This window comes from Fistularia commersonii, chromosome 3 (assembly GCF_037954325.1).
Source record: "Fistularia commersonii isolate RoL2024-O1a breed Wild chromosome 3, RoL_Fcom_v1.0, whole genome shotgun sequence".
NCBI lineage: Eukaryota > Metazoa > Chordata > Actinopteri > Syngnathiformes > Fistulariidae > Fistularia > Fistularia commersonii.
This window is the reverse complement of record NC_141286.1, coordinates 5,182,371-5,204,272: the sequence shown is the minus strand read 5'-3', so window position 1 is coordinate 5,204,272 and position 21,902 is coordinate 5,182,371. Positions and strand designations below refer to the sequence as shown.

At 38.7% G+C, this 21,902-nt stretch overlaps 1 protein-coding gene across 1 annotated transcript in view; it reads right to left on the bottom strand.

Moving 5' to 3' along the window:
• LOC147235293 (solute carrier family 12 member 9) overlaps positions 1–21,902 on the bottom strand; it is a 67,781-nt gene that overhangs the window by 42,819 nt on the left and 3,060 nt on the right. Inside the window, exons 2-6 of the mRNA XM_086142303.1 lie at positions 19,682–19,816; positions 18,502–18,639; positions 16,976–17,293; positions 13,463–13,570; positions 13,257–13,368 (exon numbers count right to left, since the gene is read on the bottom strand). Of these exons, the coding sequence (XP_085998429.1) occupies positions 13,257–13,368; positions 13,463–13,570; positions 16,976–17,293; positions 18,502–18,639; positions 19,682–19,816 (811 nt within the window). The remainder of the gene's footprint in view (positions 1–13,256; positions 13,369–13,462; positions 13,571–16,975; positions 17,294–18,501; positions 18,640–19,681; positions 19,817–21,902) is intronic.

Below are 21,902 nucleotides of genomic sequence, written 5' to 3'. Positions count from 1 at the left end.
CTGTGTCTTACAGATTATACTTCCTTAACCTCCAAATTGCAAAAATACCAAATGGCAACAGGTATTTTTATTTGTTTGTTTGTTTGCATTACTTCTGTGTTCCATTAAAGCAGACCAGTGACCTTTCAATGAGATGTGCAACATTGCCTCACGGCACAGCTGAAGAAACAAGGACAACTTTTATTACGCAAGAAGACGTTAAATATTGGTTATCCTGGATAAATAAAACCAACACCATCACAGACTGTTCAACTCTTGATTTCTTAAGCATCAGTGTCCTACAGGTCAGGGAGGACTCATCGCTCTTTGGCAAAACAAAGACTAAGGGGCTCCCCCTAGGGATGGGTTTTAGAACCTCTCTTACAATGATTATTCTCTTTTTTAATCTACCTAGCACCCTTAGAAACACAGTTTAAAGCATAGGACATGACGAGGCATACCGAAAAAAAAGATAATATATTTAGGATTTAAAATAGTAAACACGAGACTGAGAATAGAATAAAATGAGTAAATTTACAAGTATTTCAATACCATTCATTGCTTTCAAGGGACCTGAAAGGTTAAATGGATAAATGTTTAACTATAAATCATTTAAGATGAAACTTGATGGCACTTTGTAAAATATACAGGCGGTAAAGCCCATACCTCAAAGCGTTGGGAGTGTATGGGGCTTGAACCAGGTCTTGACCATTTTTAAAGTGGTGCCACTAAAACAAAACGAAAGACCCAGTGATTTTAGAAAGTTGAACACTTTAAAGTTCACCCATAAAAGGGGAGTCAGCACTACCTGTTACAAATCTCTGGTACCTTGGCACTGTGACTGGCCATAAGTTCTACTGAGCCATGTGGACTGAGCTCCGAGGCACTAAGGCACAAAATAAGAAGTTATTTTCAAAAAAGTTTCCGGTCTTGACTGTTTAAAGGAGAATCGCTCAGACAATGTGTTGTGCTCTCGTCTACAGTTTGGATTTTGATTTTTGAACTTGTTGCCATGAAGTTGATGATACAGCTACTGAAAAACGGATTTAAATATGGGTGTTTTTAATCTATCCATTTACATTTTTAAATGTATTTTTGAGTAATGCAACAATTTAATTGTTCTTGGCTCACCTTTCTTAGACGTTATGAATTGCTGAATGCAACTCTTTGATTATTCCAGTAGTCTTTCTTCATGAGAAATGTGGTCTGTTTGACGGCGTGAGCATTCTTCTAACTTTTATTTAATTAATTTATATTTCCTAATTCCTACTTAAAGCAAAATGTACAAGAAATTACTTCATACAACGTATGAAATGAGGTTGACGATGATTTCCCAGTCAAACAGGGATGAATCTTTCCAAAATAAAGATGTAGATGAGCTACAAATAACAAACAGCCCACCCAATAGCCTAAACTCGTCATCTCAATATTAATATTGTCCACTGAAATAATAAAACTGATAAGATTCCAAATAACAGTCCTACTTTCTTAATATCTGTAAAAGCATTAACAGAGCTGTGGCTTCAGGGGGCACAGGAGAAAGAAAGGAGATCTCTAATTATGTTTGTTACGGTGATTTGTTTCATAATTTTTCCTGCTTGAATTTCTGTTACAAAGGTACTTGCACTTCATTCAACACTGAAGTTAAGCTGGCATGCGCCCGTGTGGCGGCTTTGCTATAATTCAATGCACAAAATGAACTGCATCACTGCACGTGTTTATAAAATTAGACCATCGCGGGATCATCTGTGCTCGGACTTCGTAGCTGCTCCACCGGTCGAAGGTAAATTCTTTCTCCAGCTCCAGCACTGGAGCTGATCAATGAGCGCATTCCTCTGGGACAAAGTAAGCAGCTATCGAGACTCTGGCCATCTAAAAGTGCGAGATCACCAATCAAACATACAAATGGAACACCTCAGCTGAGAGCGCTGAAAATCCTGCTGGCTAATTTTCCACCATACCGGTCTGACAGAGTGTAAATCTCTCACTGCCAGAAAAAGCCACTGGCCAATTCCCTCAGGCACACTTCAGAGTGCGATACAGAGGAGATGTTTATTTTAATTAGCAAAAAACCCACGTTACCATCTCAGATGGTGTGTCGCCCAGTGTTATTTTCACTCAGCTCCTATTGACACGGCAACAAGTACATCGGGACGCACAGACACCCTTCACTGCAGAGATTAAATGTTTGTCTATCACCTCAAAACCTTTGGACCTTATAGGGTTCTTCCCTAGTCCAGCAAAGGTGCACAAAGTTGCACAAAAAAATAGAAACAAATGAGTAGTGTGAGAGGGGATAAGCAGTTAAGGATTATTAAATGGGGTCAATAACTTATAATGCTTCTCTAAAGACTCATGCGTTCACATAGATACAATCAGATTCACCGCATACAGTGAAGTATTGTCTTTGTGGGTATCTTTCACTCACATTATTGTATTACTTGTATGCACTCCCTTCAATGAAAGTGCCAACCTTGAATTCTAACCTCAGGATCAGTCGCAGGTCAAAAAGGTTGTCCACATGATGCACCTCACCTTGGTTTGCTCATGACTTTTAAACCACATGGGCGTTGTCAAACAATAGAACAGACTGCCTCAGCTTGACTGCCTCAGTCCCTCCATTCTTGCTTCCTTTTTAAAAAAAAAAAACAAAAAAAAAAAAACACTGGATACCAAAAGGTTTAGTGCTGCCCTTATTTTCCAAATGTTTATCAAATGTCTGTGGATACTCACATCTATTTTACAACTGCTCTCCATTTCAGTATTTCCAATTTTCAGCCTCTCTATTCAGTTGTGCCATGCACCCACCATTCAGCGAGGTCTGTGACTGAGGCGGACTGAAAAGGAATAGCAATATCAACAGCCCTCTTTTAGATAGTCAGAGTGGAAAAAGTGCACAGATAAAAGCATCTATGCCAGTGTTGGATGGCAGGAGTCTCTTAAAAATTTCTGAATTCTCACACAGTGGCTTGAATTTAGAAGTCGTTTCTTGTACCATGGATGCAGAGGGATGGCCAAATGGCAGACATTGTTTGGGACAATAGAGACACCTAGGGAAGTTGGAAAAGTTTGTTACCAAGATTGTTCGGGTTTTGTTTAGTTTGGCTGGTTGGTAGCAGGCTTGCTTGGTAGGTTGGCTGTTTTTCAGTGTGTACTCATACATTTGTCATTGCCGTCATTAGTTTTTTTGGGGGGCCATTTCATTTGGATTTTTTTGTCTTCTTGTTTGGTGCATAAATTTAGAATAAAAATTGCTACGAAAAGGGTAGCACGTAGAAGAAAACGTCTCTTTTTAAATCCAGTTGTTCCGGTCATTCAACATCCAGATTTATAACATCGTTTTGGTTTGTTACATGGCTTGTTTGTTACATATGATACCTATAGCAGTTTCTGGTTCGGAGCGTAAACTTACAATAAAAATTGCTACAAAAATGGTAACGGGTAGAAGAAAACTTGTCTTTCAAATCGAGTTGTTCCGGTCATTCAACATAAAGATTTATAGCATCATGTTGGTTGGCTGCTTTTTCTTCTTCTGATACTTTGGATGCGTTTTATAGAAAATGTTTCACAATCAGTATTGTCAACAATTAACGGGTTTGAACCAAAGCAGTCTTACATTGTCATTCCCAGGCAATAGCTGCCAGTTGCAGGGTCTTCCGTTGGCTCCAAAATGAATTCTAATGGGTTTAGACTCCAATGTGCAAACATATTATTCAATGGAGATAATATATGCAATGTTCAGTTTCATATTCAAAAATGGAAAAATAACACCCAGAGAAATCTTTTCAGAGGTAGAAGATAAAGAGCAACTAGAAATTAAGTAATGCTAAGTTTGAATCTGTTCATCGGTGCATGTGAATTTCATTGAGGAGTTGAAATAAAAGCTGCCTGTCGATCATCACCAACACACGCCCGGTAGGCTTTTTTTCTAAAGCTCAGAATCTAAAATAACTGTCACCCAAACCCCTCCTTTCCCCCGTCAGCCTGTTGCTCTACATCTCTCTCCCTCACCCACTTCCACAGCCTTGAATTTTGGACAGGACATGTTGTCAAACGTTTGGCCTGAGCTGGCATCATTGTTACCCTTCCCTTTCTCGAATAAACAAAATGGGGACAGCGATGAGAAAATGGAGAGAGGGGGCGAAAGTAACTGGAATCTCTGCAGTGAAGAGATAGGGGGACGTAACAAAAGGAGGGATCAGGGCTGTTTGGATGGATGGATAAATGATAGACAAGGAGACGAGGGAGAAAGGAGAGCAGCAAGCCAAGCATGCTGCTGTAGGGTGATAGTGCCAGGAGAGAAGGAATGTGTGTGTGTGGTGGGTGGACTTGTTGCCTTACAATTATTGAATATGAACAAGGTTAGGACGAAAGCTTGGGGAAAAGGGGGAGCTTATGTGAAACAATGTTAGAAAAATTATTTGAGTGTGCACGACCTTTCATATATGGTCATTTTGACCGAGGTGAAAAAAAGCATACAGCTTAAAGCACAAGAAATTGAATGAAAAAATAGTTCTATTTACTTTGCATGTGCACCTCAAGAAAGAAATGGCTACTGAGCTGTGACTGGATTTATTCTACCGACTGATGTAGGAGGTTGTTGCTAGTTAGTCAAATATTTTGGTTCCAGTTTACCTCGGAATTTGGGTCCTGGGATCTGAGGCCCGGTTTGCTCATTTGGTGAATCACCCGCAGTCAGGTAGTGAACTTTTACCCCTGCAGTATTTCATGCCTCAATCTGTCGCTGGGAATATTAATTTTTCCAATTTCAATCAGCATCCTCGGTCAGATACGTGCGAGGAAGGGCTAATCAATTTGACTCTTTGTCCTTAAGGCCGTTATAATTGGTCTGAATAAGCTTTATATGTGTTTTTTGCAAATGCAAAATGACTTAAACATTTCATCAGTGTGGACTGACTCCTGGGTGGACTGTTGTCAGGGTACAAACCATGGTTTGTATCCTAAAGATGAATCACAACTATAAAAATGTATCCCATCATCAGGTCAAAATTTCAATTACTGCTCACAAAAAGAAAATAACACAGTCACTACTCTAGTTTTGACCAATTCACATTAAAATGTTGTCATTGCCATAATGTCAGAATGATAATTTGAATGGACTTTTGTCACTATGACAACACTCCGATTTGCAAATATAATTAAGCTGAGCTCCATATAAAAATACAATCCGATATGTTGTACTGGGCCCACAGCGCCTTTGTAGGTTTATCTTGTTACTTCAAATGATCTCGCTGTTCAATAATCCAGGCAGGAAGGCTAAGATAAGTTGCTAAGAGGTTGGTCATTAATCTGTTAAATAAGAGTTAGCTTTGTTTTGTCCATAGCTTTGCTATTTAAGCAATATGGGTACTTTGTGTGGTCAAAATAAAAAAAAAAAAAAACAAGAAACAATGACAGCCATGCCAATATCTTGTACGAAAAATGAGCAAGATAAGTGAAGCTACAGGTTCTTTAGTGCCATCATTAGTGTGTGTGTGTGTGTTATGAACTGACTTTCTTTCCCCAGCACCAGGGGTTGGTGATGACAGACACTTCATGTAATATGGTATCGTACTGGCAGCTAAATGAATGCACTAATTCAAATCCAAAGTCCAGCTTAAAAGAACCATTGCCGTAGTCGATGTGTCTGTCTGGTTCATGTGTGTCAGACTCAAGGCCTGCAGGCCGAGTCAAACGCGTGCATTGACCATAAACTTAATTTCCCACAATTCATGCCGAGCACGTTTACCGCAAGGTGACGGCATCCCGCCATTAGATTTGTAGCGTATCCACATCATTGCGATTTTCAACAAGTGGGGAAAAAATGCGTATGATCCCTAAATGTCCTGGAAGAGAAAAGCGGATGGAGATGGAAGGCTGTTTCAAAAAAGCTGGGAAGCTTGTGATTCAAGGAGAATCACAATCTTGTGTTATGAGCCAATGTCAGTTGCCAAATCTACATCAGCACCAAACACTCGGATTAGTTTGATCATTAATTGATGGATTGATGTAGGTTATTAAACCTAACAATTTAGAAGGATTTATGTTGTAACAGAGGAACTGGTAAACTTTTTTTTTACATCTATGCAAATGCATTTGTGAAATTTTGGATTTGAATGAGTAATAAATTCAGACTTATTTAACATTAAGGAGTAGTTATATTTATTTTACATTACATCGAGCTACATTTAATTACATTTATACTGTTCCCGTTACATGTGGCCCTTTGTGGGCAACCATTATGCTGATGTGGCCCTGGGTGAAAATTAGTTTGACACTCCTGATCTTGTAAAAGTGATGGGCTTCTTGCTTCTGGTAAACAATAGAGTGGCTGTTTAACTTGCTGCTGAGAGAATACTCCAGTTAAAAGAGAAGGAAAACTACAGAGAAGATGTTCAAAATGTGATAAAAGTATAACTGACTGAGGAAAAAGAGAGAAAATGGGAATGGGTAAAGACGTGCGTGGGTAGAGACAAAAAGTGTTTCATACTCTTGGAGGATTCTCAGAAATCGGCAAAGTGCAAAGTAATATGACAAAAGACATTTCTGGAAAGTAGAAGAACTACATGCAGTGTATGACTGCTGCGTGTGTGTGTGTGTGTGTGTGTGTGTGTGTGTGTGTGTGTGTTGCTGGGATGAGAGACAGAAGCTGTTTCCGGGGAGGGGGGGATTGCACACATATCGACAAAGCTGCATGTCAGAGATAGCACAAAAAAAAAAAAAAAGCCGTGCAGATTCAAACTAATATAATTATCAAGTCAGTTATTCATTCAAAAGCTTTCATAACACGGGGAGGATTAGCCAACAGGTCATTGATGTTCAATATGTGTGGATATTGTGTGCATAGACAAACATCTCCTCCGAAACAAAAGACGAAACAGCAACCCTCCCATTTTACACGAGGACCTAAAACCAGTCGGTAACCATTCTGGCAGGGTATATATCTAAAATAAGAAAGAACTGCTGAAAAACAGTAAATCATTAAGCTTGCACTACAGCCTGAAGTGTCCACACAAACACTACCACTTGCTGTCACAAGCCGGCGGGGTAATCTGTCGTGGCCGACCGGCTGGTCACATTAGGTTAATAGATTCCCCCTATTTGACACCCACTCGGGCCTCTTGCGATTCTGGCATATCATCTCTGCGAATCTTAAAACAGTAATCTATTACCAGTAAAACTGTGTTTTCGAAATTACCCTTATCCTCTCTACATAGGGTTGTAGTTGCGAGGCAGAAATTATTCGAAAAACAGAAACACACACCAATTCCAAAATAGATTAAGATATAAATAAATGCATAAAAATGAAATAAAATTTAGCACCGCAGTCTTTCTGAAGCCAGCCACTGTGAACAGAGTGGAAAATTCCTCATTATCCCATGACAAAGTAGAGTACTTCAGAAAATAATGTTTAATGTTATGAATATGCACTATAACGGTGACATTCTGAAATATCTGTATGGCAAGTCGCCATCACTGACCTGTGGATACTTCACTGACCTGAATTTACTTAACCAACTCCCACAAAGGTCCGGAAATTTCATAACCAGTGCAGGGTCCACACACAAAGCATACAGAACTGGGGTAAATCACCTTTGTCAACATAGTAAGTGCAATCTGACAACACCGGCCCATGCAGCTCACAACATCGCTGTGATTTCAGCATGCTTACATACACAAACACTATTATCCTGTACCACGATTATTTTAAATGGTTATTTTCATAACTCTCTCGCAGTTACTTTTAAATATGTACAAACTGCTTTGCCTTTAAACCGCTATGATGCAGAACTAGAAACTGTGACCTTGGGTGGCATTTTTTAAACGGGGCCCCATGTAAAAGTTAGTCTGTTCTTCAGATACAAGCACGATTTCTCAGTAAAAGAGCATGACTGCCACCCTCTGAACAACTTTGGCAACTACAACCATGAGACCTCTGAATGTTCTTCAAATATATATAAATGTCTGAATCATGAATACACATATTTTACTTACTGGATAGTTTAGAGAGCATCCCTGATAGAATCATTAACTCCAACATCACTTGAATAATTATCATATCATATATGGTCTTTTTAATAGACAATATACTCGGTAACGCCAAGTGGTAGATATTATTTATATATGATTTGGGATGAGTCTAAGAAATTAAAACACTGAAACTGATCCTAACTCGTTTCTGCAGTTTTGTACACATATACCGTCCGCTGTTTGCTTTAAAACACATTTCAGCACTTTCGACGTATTAAATTCAGCATGACGGCTTAATTATGAAACTTCATACAAGAGTATCGTGTGTTCATATACTTCCTGAAGGGATAAATGAGGGCATATGAAAGAATATATTACTCTAAAACACCTCAGTATATCTTCCTTAAAGTTGCATTCCAAGATGGTGAGGCCCTGCCAACATCACCCCGCAGTCTTGTCTCGGAGGACTTCACTGGAACATGGTGCCGCCATAATTCGACAGATTACTTTAATTGAAGCAGTCATATTTTAATCCATGATAATTTGCTTAGCTTCCCCATCTGCATTTCAATGACAAAGGACTCCTGCCTGTTTGACATATGTTTGTGTCAGAGTGTGGGCTATCTGAAGTTGGCACCACCAACTGGTTATGAGAGATAAATATGAGACGAGTTAGTTTACAGTTCCGCCTGAGGATGCTCTTTTAACTTTATTTCCATAAAAAAGTCAGAAGAAACCGCAATGATTGTTTAGGTAATTTTTCACAGGAAGCACTTTGGACACGAGTGTGATGTTGTCATAACAAAAACCCAAACTGTTCCACATTTGTAGAAGAATGTGCATTTCAGAAAGGTTCTAGTGCTCCACTGCATATCTTTTTTCTTTCTTATTAATAAAAAAGGGATAGTTCTTTATTTTGGTTGTATGTATTTTGATGCAGAGGGTGAAAAACAGTGTAGGACAGTGCTTATGAGAGAAGCCACTAATCCACCAACAACAATATGAAAGTAACAGATTTTCCTCCAGTGATAACTCAACATATAAATAACATATACATTTCTTACAATGGCTGCTGAAGAGTCTATGGGTAATTTCTTGTAGGTTAGATCTCAAATATTGTATGGTCAGGTCTTATCTCCGGGAAATGACTAGTGGAAATACAGGACATAAATATAAACTATTTCAAAGCAAAGGCTTAATTGCTACCTCAGGAGACTCAATCACTCAACAGATTTTTATGTAACATACAGTTGTGTTCAAAATAATGGCAATGTTTTGTTTGTTTTTTTTTAAATGTGAGTAAAGCTCAAAATCCTTATGATATTTTTTATTTGCGTTCATGGGGAACACTGCAAATTACATTTTATATCAAAACATGAAGAGAAAAATATCAATGTTTTAATTACTTAAAAAAAAATTAAGGCAAATTATATTGGGTTGCTCAAAAAAATAGCTGCGTATGCATTTTTCATTAAAAAGTCAAATAACTCAATAAACTGAAAAAACGTTAAGATTTAGCTTTCCTATGAATCACTAAACTATTAAGTTGTATAACCGCTGTTTTTGAAAACTGCTTCACATCTGCGCGGCATGGAGTTTAACAACTTCTAGCACCTTTAAACATGTATTCCAGCCCAGGATGACTTGACAACCTTCCACAATTTCTCTCTGCATTTCTTAATTTTGCCACAGAAAGAGCATTTTTGATGTCACCCCACAAGTTTTCTGTTGGATTAATTGGGCTGGCCACTCCGTAACCTTAAATTTTGTTGGTCCGGAACCAAGATGCTGCTTGCTTACAGGTGTGTTTGGGGTCGTTGTCTTGTTGACGCACCCATTTCAAGGGCAATTCCTCGTCAGCGTCGGGCAGCATGACCTCTTCAAGTATTCTAATATAAGCAAATTGATCCATGATCCCTGGTATGCCATAAATACACCATGGTAAGAGAAACGGCCCCATATCATGACGCTTTGCACCACCATGCTTCACGGCTCTCAGAGTGAACTGTGGCTTGAATTCAGTGTTTGGGGGTCGTCTGACAAACGGTCCGATGACAAAAAGAACAATCTTCCTTTCATCAGGACACAAAATGTTTCTCCATTTTTCTTTAGGTCCAGTTCTTTGGCAAATTGTATCCTTATCAGCACGTCATTTTTTTTTTCTAACAGTGGGACTTTGTGGGGGCTTCTTCTTTTCTTCCACGTCTCTCCGGTTTGGCTTTCCATTTGAAAGCATTGGAGATCATTTTAGCTGCACAACCTATAATTTTCTGCACTTATTTATATGTTTTCCCATCTCCAATCAATGTTTTAATTAAAGCGCGCCGTTCTTCTGAGCAATCTCTGGCACGACCCGTCTTTCTCAGGTTTTCAGAGAGAATTGCATGTACGTGTGCTTCCTTCTTCCTTAAATAAGGGCTAGCGGAATGACATCGGTTTCTTGACATAATGAATGACCTCACTGGTTGAACTTCACACTGCTATTATTATTTTTAACACCCCCTTTCACTTAATTGTTCAATTACACAGACTCAGGAGCATTCCTATCATGAATGCTGGGTCTGCTAGTTTCTCTAACTTTACTACACATACTGGTAAATTATTTGCCATGTAATAATATGAGTCATACCAAAAACAATGATTGATCTGGTTCGTCATGTTGGACTGCTAGTATTTGGAACACAACTGTATCTGAAAAGGGAAATAAGAAAGATATGAAAAGATAAAAAAGTTTAAAAAAAAACTTTTCCTGTTTCCTGAATTTGAATGAAGTGAGTAATCATCCAGATTTGCTTTCATTAGAAGGCTCTGACCTAAAGTAGTAGAAAATCTTAAATAGGTCTTTCCTAACCCAATTGTTTTCCCTGCTGCAGAAATGAGTCTCATAGTTAAAAACTGAAGATTGAAGGCAGTTTGCATCACTTTTGGCCGGGCTAAAAATGAGACTGGCCAAAGTTTAAATGACAACTGGTGCAGAGGAAGTAACAGCATAGAAAAAACCTGTAATTGTGTAAATGAAAGGGTTCAGTTTGTAAAGGACATTCCCCTTTGACAAATGTTCCCAGTTTCGCAACAGATAAAATTACTTTTATTGCCAATTGAGTTTCAGTGATCTCTCGGAAACCAACCGCGGACCAGTGGAGATATGACCTCATTCTATGTTACATCTCTGTTTCAATACGGGCTGCTGTTCACAGCATATAACCCACCCATTTATTCTTTTGGCTTCTGTGCTTTATTTAAATTGCCCAAAACATGTTGTGGACTAATTGGAAACCTCTAGTCACACTGTGTCTCTGACTGCATGACAGTTGGAATAGACAATAAATACATGAAAGGTGTCATTATTTTTCAATGTCCTACTCTTATGTCTTCTTGTTTTAACAGCACTTTGATAGTGCTTTGTAAATATATTTATTGATTAGCACTATCATTATGAAACTTTCTGTTGAACAGCAAGTCCTGAGATTGAATTTTGCAAGAATGGTGACTAACATCAATACATGGTATATTTTCAAATGATTAACAAGTGTCCACAATCAGACGCGCATCCATACAAGCACAGAATGTATGGTCCACTGACAGGCTGAAGGTAACTTGGTCAATGATAAATTCTACCATTACTGGATTCCTTTCTCAATATTTCTATGAATGGATGTGCGCGCACACACACACACACACACACACACACACACACACACACACACACGCGGAGACACATCAATAGCGAACTCTGGCACTTGGCAAAAAAATACGAGAGAAAGTGGGCATACAAATAAATAAAAAGAGGTGTATATACACAGATGGGACAGAAAAAGTTAGCGCTTGCGTGGATTTTGCTCACCTTCAAAGTCAGAACATGAGGACACAGACACCAATGTAAACATTGGAATGCGTCTGATTTTTTAGCCAAATGAGGAGGAGTCTGAAAAGATTATTGGACAGCAGATTGTAGATTTGGGGGTATTTCTTTTTTAAGCTGTTTTCTTTTTGTCCAATGGTAATCGCAGGCTGAAACTTTGTATCATACCAAGTTAATCATTATTAAAGTTCATCTGTAACAACCTTTTAATCCTTGTAATATAGTCAAAAGTGGAGTCGACTGTTCTAACCCATTAGAAGTGGTAAACTCATTGTCTGACACAACTACAATACATCCATTTCTTTTTTTTTTTGGTGATCTTGTTTTAGTGGAGAATGTCTGTCAAAGGATGGAGCCTCTGTGATACATAAGATCAATGGTTATCTGCAATTTCATGTCATGAACGTCAATGACTATAAAATTTCAGTGGTCTTCATTTAACCTCTACAAACTGTGCTTGACTGGAATTCTGGGGGTTCGTTGCAGTGAAGTTATATAATTAAACCAAATACAGACCAAACACAACTGATGTATGATCCCGTTCATATGCTGAGCAGATCCAGATTCATTCTGAGACAGGTTTCTAATATGCGACTCCAAAATTCATTTAACACTTTCAGCTTTGCTTTGTTTCCGCATCTGGAACTTCCAGTTTTTAAAAGTAACACCTGCTGGCAGTCAACTCCGCCCAACGATGCTAAAGAGTTTTTTTTATTTGAATTTTGCGTTCAATAGAGTGATGAGAGAAATTATACTGAACAAAAACATTAAATTATGGGGCTTAAATGCACAACACTGAGCGAGGATATGCTAAAATCCTCCATGGAACTGACAGGAAACTCGAGTTAGATGATAATTATTGGCGACTTCATCACTACATAAAAACCTTACACATTGTACATAATCATTTAATTCATAGTCATTATGCAAATTAAGATTTCTGCAGTTTTAGTATTGAGTCTGATTATGTCTCATTATTTACAAAGAAAATTACAAAGAAAGAAGCCCAAAAAATAGATTTGGAAAATCAAAAAAGTTTAACATGCTTGGCCATTCGCAATCATGCATATTCTGGAACTACAATTCATTGACTGACAACAATTTAGGAAAAAAGAAAGTGTAAAGATTGCTATGGGATTTGATTGCAGTGACACTCGGATCTCATATCTGTGGTAGAAACCTGATCACATTATCCAAAATCAAGGTTGGATTTAAGCTGCTGAAACAAAACATGCTAATATACCACCACGATGTTTCTTTATCACTTCTATGTGCAGTTTTTGTGAAATGCACTACACAAAATGCATTTTTCTTGCCTTCATCATCATGAGGGTACCGATTTTTTCCAGACATGACACATTTTAACATTTATATAATTCACACTGATAACCTGTATCACCTTACAACTGGCAAATAAATAAAAAGGTGAACAAGCATTACTGACCGGTCACAGGAGCACGCCACCAGCAGGCTGAGCAGGTTGTAGATTATGAATGTGAAGATGACGGCTGTGATTGTACCACGGGGAATGGAGTAACTGGGATTCTTCAGGTCCCCTGTAAGATGAGCACAATAATGTTCTACATGCACTTTGTTGCTGATTGTAATTTGATCAGCCATCGGGTCAAAATTTCAATAAAATTGCCATACCTGACATGTTGGAACCGGCCATGATGCCAGTGCATCCGTTAAACATGACGGCAAAAACAGTAGCAAAGGTCATGACATGCCCCGTTGTGTAATCCACAGTGTAGTTAGCTGCGCAAAGAGACAGGAGTAGAAAAGTTTCGAAATTTATTTTTGTTTAGCTTTTAGCAAGATAGATCCTGCTAAGTCATTCCACTGCTAGATTCTTGAAAATACGCTATGTCATCATTTATAAGTCATTTGATGGCCATTCCATTTGGCTCTCTTAACTTCAACACAATAGATGAATAATGTGTTTTTCTCAAGGTCGACCTCCAAATCTTTTAAAACCAATAGAAGCTCAATCACATAAAAAAAAAAAAAAAATTTAAAAAAACCAACTATAAAACAGAATTCCGTGTTTTATTTGTGTGTATATACAGAACTCTCCACGCATTTCCTTTGGACGCGATCCCGTCCCAGCTTCCCGGAGGGGCACAGCCCTGCAGCCAGCATTAGCAAATATAAAGGTTTGGACCAGCTGCCACTCCAGCAAAGCATTCCCAGCACGGCAGCAATTAAATTAAAGCAATTAAAATCTGAGAAACCGTTCCAAAATATTGAAAAAATATTGACATGGCATATAAAGACCAGATAAAGCTTATTCTACAGACAGTGATTTTGTGGTTTGTTTTCGCCTGCTGGCAGAATTTGAGGGATAACTTGAAGAGCACCGCAAAGCTTGCCCTTAAGCTGCTGGTGCATGACGTTAGTTTACCACTACACAAGTCTAGTCCCAAAACTATTGGAATTGTTAACAGGACCAGGTAGTATTACATGAGGAGGGAGTGCAAATACACACAAAAACCTACTTCCAGTAACTTCCTGTACCACTGGGTGGGAGGGGCCAAAGGGACACTACTTTTAAGAATCAGTTCATTCTTCTTGTTTTGGTTTTAAAGAAAAAAAATAATGCGCGTCTAATTCGTAAAGCTAATCGGAGCACTACTGTCTTGATACAACAAAAGACATTCTGTAGAGCTTATTTTAAATTAAAAAAGTAAATGAAGCAAAACAATCCAACAATTAAATAACAAATTATACATGCAAATTGTAAGGAGGCCTCCTAAGCGCCGGCCATTAGAGGTGTTCCTTGTTCCATCTGGGAGCAATGTAACTTCACAGTGTCAATCTCAACAAGGATCGGTGTGCCGTGAGATTTCACAATTGCTTTTTAAAGCGGTGTATTGTTTTATTATTTCATTTTCGTTTTCGAGGCATTGACTTCCTAAATTTAAAAATACATTTCTTCTGCATGCAGAATACCACCAAAATCTGCAGAACAAAACTTCACAGGACAGCAGAACCTCAAGCAGAATGAGAATTAAGTTTAATTTCAGCAAATTTGAAGTGATCTGCGAGAATTCGGTCACTTTTTCAGCAGGAGGATAAAACCTAGACACCGGCCAGACATGCATTTTAAATCACACCTGGCTGTTAAAAGAAAAGAGAAATGACACCCTGATTAGTTACATTCATTTTACACGCAACAAGACTTTTTGACAGATTTTCGCCCATCGTGCCATCTAGCGAGCTTCATGCCCAGGTTCTTCATGGTTTGATTAAGTAAAATGAAATTGGCATAACTCTGAAGTTAATCAAGCACAAGGAGAACATGAGTCAGCAGTTCCTCCACCTGTTTTCTTTAAGAAAACAAAAATGTTTCAGATTTTGAAAGGAACAAAATACACAGTGGTTGTGGAGATTATATTAACAACAGGTACAGTATATTTGCAATGCACTACAAATAGCAGGCACGCACATTCACGCATCCATTCAGTGCTGTCTCCACTCAGGTGCTTTGCTCCTCGTGATTTAATTAGAAATTAGGCACTTTCCATCAGACTGCTGGCAAATATAATTGCCAAAATGTATCACTGTCATTTTCCACTTCAGTGGATCATTTTCCAATAAAGAATAGAATGATAATCATACACTTTGGCTCCTACATTTGCCTGATGGCTTAAATGAGTTAAAATGTCTGATTACATTCGCACTTTACAAAAAAAAAAAATGGGGGATTTTCAGAGTCTAAAAGTGTAGTCCTTCTCACATAACAAGCTGGGAGAAAAAAAAGAAACATTTGCACCTTTACTTGCCGAGATTCGAACAATTCCTCAATGCTCTGGGATCAAGATTGACTTCAGAGTGTACACTCCGTAAATGAAAGAAAAAAGTTCTATATATTCAATACATTTGGCTGCAGTAAAGTGAAGAAAACGGCACAAACCTATTGAGTGGATGTATCTTTTTAACAAAACTAAAGAACTTCAGGCTGCTCAGTTTGACAACCTTGTAATAAATAACTCTATATAGTTTAAATTCCTCTCACTGGGCCCGACATGAAAACTATTTTGTGGACCTGCCTTACAGGCTTTATTATTCTTCTGCCTTACAGGCAGGTCCACTCCATTTTTGAAAATGACTGAATTAAATGACAACCTTTTAAATGAGAAAGAAGGAACTTTTCCAAGGACAATGTAAAGAAAAAAATGCAGTTTTCGACTTTACTGGATTATTATTCTTTGCCGTTTGCTGTACTGCTCCTGGTTTCTGTTACTGTCACTATTGGCAGAGTGGCTTTTGTGTATTATCGAACACATATAAATAAAGCAGCGAGCGAGAGTGAAACTTAACCTCCTTGGTAGAAGGTAATAATAATTTTTATGTGTCTTCCAAATTGGTTAAATCAGGATTATTACAGTCTTGTTTGTGTAATAGTGCGCACATGTCCCTCTGTGCTGGCCCAAGTTATAGCAATTAGCTTAGTAATCATGTGCTCATCAAAACTTCCATTCCCTGCCAGCATTGCAGGAAACGATTATGAGCTTTCAGAAAAACAGGGTCACGTGGGTAGCAACACAGATTTGCTCTCCATTCCTTGTAGCTTTTAATATTGGCTTATGACTACAGGTGAGGATCAGGTAGTTCCTGTTCCTGCACTACACCACCGGAGCAACTGGGGTATTTTGTGGGCTCCTGTTTACTCCAGTGTCACAAACAGGACACTGAAATAGACAGTCTCAATGTAAAACAGACAATTATCATAATTACTGTAATGAACAGACAATAAAAAAACACATTTTGAGTCCGGTGAAACACGAGCGTCAAACACTTTCATCCAAGTCAGACTCTAAAAGTGCATGCAACCCCAAAGAAAAACCCCTAGTGTTGAAATATTTTGTACAGTATGGCAGATTAACTGCAGCCAAAGCTAATCAAAGCTTCTCATTGTACACTAAGGGACTGCAGGCTACATTCCACCACCAAAGCCAAAGTTTAACAAAAATAAATGCCTAAAAATGAAATGGCACACGCTACACCCCCACTGACTTCAATCAGCAGATCATTAAATTATGGACATGAATATTAAAGTAAATCAAATTGTACTGTCTCTGATCAATCAAAATGAGGATGTAAACTAAACAAGCATTTAAGTCAGTGCAAAAAACAATCGATCAGTCTTTTCTATCTCACCCCAAAGGTTGCCAAGCAGCGTGTCCAACTTGAAGCCAGTGAAGTTTGCTGTGGTGGGGCCGGTCATGTTTGCCATCTGATCAGAGGTGGCTTGACTAGGCAGGGAAATGGGATGAGGGCTTACGGCGAAGAAGCTGACAAAGATGGTTCCGAGGACAAACATGACCACCAGGAAGATGAGGAAGGTTGCCTTTGCGTAGATGTGAGCACCCACCATGCACACCAGCAGACAGACCAGGCCAATGACCGTGGCGTAAAGAACAGTCCACCAGTAGCCTGATGGAAGAACCTGGTGAATAGAAGCAACATGTGTCGGATCTGGAGGAAGATCAGACAAAAGAGATGTTAGAGAATACAGCCTGGTTGGGGTGGGGTGTGTGTGTGTGTGTGTGTGGGGGGGGGGGGGGGGTTGTAAATACATTTATGATGAATAGTCAGATTACATCTTTATTTGAAAGCGAACTGTGCCATTAAGAGTACCGAAATATCCTTCATTTGTATCTACATGGGTCACCAATTTAACAATGTTTGTTGGATGACTCTTTTAACAAAGGATATTATGAACACCAACCAGACAGGATCAAATATTGAACCAAGCAAGTGGCAACTGATCAGTGACTCAGAAAAAAATATAATGGCCTGAAGTGGGAAAATTAATCAAAACTGGACATTTGTCCAAACTAGACACCATTATAAGAGGTGGCTCAAAGATTGACATTGATGCAGAGGTTTAACATTATTCACAAAACATGTTGAATAATTAGTTTCCATATTTAAACCTATTTTTAACTCAAAAATGTCAATGTAATTGTTATCTGCTCAGTAAAAGACAGGAAGTTCTGGTGAAGCTCTTTCGGTTCACTAAACAGGGATTTGACATTGAAACAAATCTTTCCTTTTCCCAAACTGAGGGGAACCATGACCGTATTCTAAAATAAATAAAACGCGGGGCGTAAAAGGCATCAATGCTTGTCATCACCATGTGTCCGTAAGCTCTGACAGGTAAAGTTGACAGAGCGATTTCAGCAGAAAACTCCACTGAAGCAGCTAAGCTTGAGCTGCATGTGCTACAAAGATATCACATCCACTGCGAGAAAGCACAATATCTGGCAAACGCTCCAGCTACCATGTCAGGAGTTTCTGGAGACTTGGATTAAGCCAGATGAGAGGTGTGGACGCAATAACTGTTTTGTTGTGAGACTTTCAAATTATGCTTTAAATCCTAGTTCATTTCAGTCTTTGGAATGGGACTGCTACCAGGATTAATTTGTTGGCAAAAGAAAAAAAAAAAGCCAGATTTTTTCTCAGCATGGGCATGAGGCGATAAGGACTACATTTTAATTTAGTACTTGCCTGAAAGCCCAAGTCACGTTTCTGTTTGGTGATATAAAATTGTTTATTAATTTCGACAAATGTACAGAAATCTCTGATGCACCAGTCATAACAGTCAATACTTGGATGTGTTTGTTTGGGAAAATATGGAAATACATAAACAACATTTACCGGCCGTTAGAAGTGACACTTACCCTCTGGCTTTCCAAAGGTGGCAACAATGGCTTCAACCAAACCCAACACATAAAGAGCACTGCCGCACACGTTAGCCAGGAAGAACATGATGCCGATACTGCCTCCAAATTCTGGGCCCAGAGCTCGACTGATCATGTCTAAAATTTGTTGAGGAAAAGGTGTTTAGGTGTACTTTTAGAACAAGCATGTTCTGTTCAGTGTTGACTTCAGCAGTAATTCAACATACCGGTAAGTGACATCCTTTCGTTTTGAAATTGGAAATTTGAATGATCACTAGACGTTTTACATTTGTAGGCATGGGTGCTGTGGCTTAGTTGGTTAAAGGGCCTGTCTAGTAAACAGGAAATCCTGGGTTTTAAATCCCAGCAGTGCCTTGATGGGGAGTTTGAACCAGGAAGTTCAAGCCTGGGAACTGAGCAGTCCTGGTTCCTTGTAGCTTCACAAAACATTCTTCAGCTAGATGCTCAAAATCAGTTGTTTAGCTGCCATCTGATCTTGGTTTATCCATGATGGGTCAAATGCAGTGGTGAAATTCCACTGATGTTGGGCTCTATGTATGTTCCTTTTTCTCATTTCTAACTGATAAACTGTTGAAAACTGAGACACTTATCTGAGAAGTGTATTATACTCTCATATCAACCTCAAAACAAACCTTTGTGCCTTCAATTACTTCAGGAATGTCAAATTGAATTCCTAATCTAAGATAAGGTCATGAAATTACATCATCTGAATGATAAACAGTATTGATTTGTTAGCTAGAATAACATACTGGTACTTGTGTAAAAAAATTCTAATCAGTGGATGAAAGGTTTCTTATTGCTTTTTTTTTCCATGCCTTTAAGTCAAATCTCAGACTCACACTTCTCTCTTAACTACAAGTCTCCCAAGTAAAAATACATGAAGAAGTGCTGTTGTTTGAAAGTAAGGAAGTGAAGTGAGATTAACTAAGAATAAGATTCAATAAGAATATTTTACAGTCAAACATAACAGAAAGTGAATAAACGAAAAGTCAATATTGACATTATAACATATAGGTATTTCTGAAGCAACACTGTTTTAAATGCCCACCCCCAACATGCTCCGGACTAGGAATGTTATCAAAGGTGATAAAGCCTCTGTGTGTGTGTGTGTGTGTGTGTGTGTGTGTGTGTGTGTGTGTGTGTGTGTTTAGGAGGATACAGTAGGCTCCCCCAGCATCCAAGGCTCCATTGGTGGAGATAGCACACACCGACAGCACAGTCATGCAGATGATGAAATAGGCCACCAGGAACATGGCAATCGCTTGGTAAAGTCCAGACTGGCCGACCAAGAATCCTGAAAAACACACAGGCACACACACGTGAACTATCGAAAGCAGTAACTTGCCATTCGCAGTGGCAGGACATGTTAAAGGCAAAGCAACAGTCCAGACAAACCATGCACCGTAGAAAGAAACACACGAATGTCCATGATGAATCCCGTACTCGTGCCGATTAGGTTACACTTTTTTAGCTCATGATGAATACATTTCCGACAATCTTTGAAGGAAATCAGATGGAACAGGCAAAAATACTCAACTCAACAATCTGGCCTCTTTGAAAATGAAATTAAAGTCACATGGAATCACATGTAGAAAAATTTCCCCTGCAATGCTGAAATATGTGGTTTATTCTATCTTCCCAAAACAGTTCCTGATGTAACATACTACCCCACCGAAGACCAGATGAGCCATTGGTTTTTTTAATGATGAGCAATAAAGTCAAAGTCAAGTGAAGTCAAAGTCTAAAATGACTCGCTTTTTCATTTACTGCATTGTGAATTGTATTGTATTTTTCATTGCACTATATTAAATGTAACGCATATAAACTCATGAAAGTATTGATTTTGAAGATGAAATCTTGCCATTTTGTTCACTATTTAAATGAGTTCATACAATCTCAGCAAACCCAATGAAAGATAAGAGTAGTCTAGGATCTCGTTTGTTCAACGTGTTTGATTTCTGTTAAATCATTTCGGTGAGTTTTGTTTTTTTATTATTCCTACCAGTAGAATGGTTTGTCCACTAATGTGGGATACATGGGAGGTTTACTGGACTAGACTAGACTGTGCAATCTAGTTGGGGTTACACCAAAGAAAGCCTCAATACTATGACATTTTATTTAACTAACAGCTAACTAAAAGACATGCACGCTGTATTTTTAAACATGGTTTGTTCAGAAGCTTCTACTTTCACTCCAGGTTTATTTTAAAACCTCCTTCCAGGAGAAACAAAGAGCTGCACACCTCAGTCAACCCTATTTCTGAGCATTCATGTCAAAGCTTCTTAGCTATGCTAACACAAAGAATTACAATGGTCGGTTATATTCAAGATGCAACGCTCCACTAGGAAACATCAACCAGTCCAACTGCATAAAGTCCAAATAAGGCTCATGGCAAAAGGCATTAACAGTATCACCAATAGCAGTGCATGCTTATTTACAGTGACTGCACTGTGTCAATATAGCATGACAGAAGCAGGCTGTACTGTTGTGCAACTGCAACAAATTGATGAGTATTTCTGAAATATTAGGACCACTTATTGTTTATAATGAGAATGGGATATGAAACGTCAAGCACTGGAAGAACACTGGTAATTTTTTGACACGTAAATGAGTTCAACCTGCAGGTAACAGAAGTTGAGAGTTGACCTGCGTGGCTGAACAATAACAAGCAAAAGGTGAGGGAAGCGAAAGAAGAAGTAGGAATCCAAAAGGAAAATGAACAAAGGGAAGAAATCTAATAAATGCATATTTTTCAAACTTGTGCACTTATATGAAACTACAGATAGACAATAGCATTGTTCCATCACCAGGAAGAGACTATGTTCTCAACGACAAGAGGGATTTTGAGGGGAGTCATGGTTAAGTTCCTGTTTATCACAAAATGATCATTGCAAGTAAAACCGTACATTGTTTTAATGCTCCTGCACTAAACACACAAGAACGAAATGGGCAAAACTCAGCATTCCAGTCTTCAACGTTGGCATCCCGCAATGGAGGAGATCACGCGAGCTACGTCCACCTTTTTATAGCCTGCAGCCTGAGACACATCACGAGCATCTTATCAAGGCAACACATTAGTGTCACATTACTCCATGTTGGAAACATATTTTCCACGTTTTCACCATTTTCTACTTTCTATAACTGTGTCCTGAGACTGCACTTATTTATTCAGCGTGTGTCTGTGACTAATCCCGTTATGCAGTCTAGCTTTCGTGATGCTCTCTTTCGCTAGGGAAGCACTATGGGTACTCCAACACCAACAAACTTTTGTTGCGGATACATCATTGTTGGGGAGACAAAAGGTAGCTTTTAAACACATGTCCACTTTTTAATGTCTGAAAAAATGTTTTAATTGGTTTAGGGCAAGATGATATTTGAAG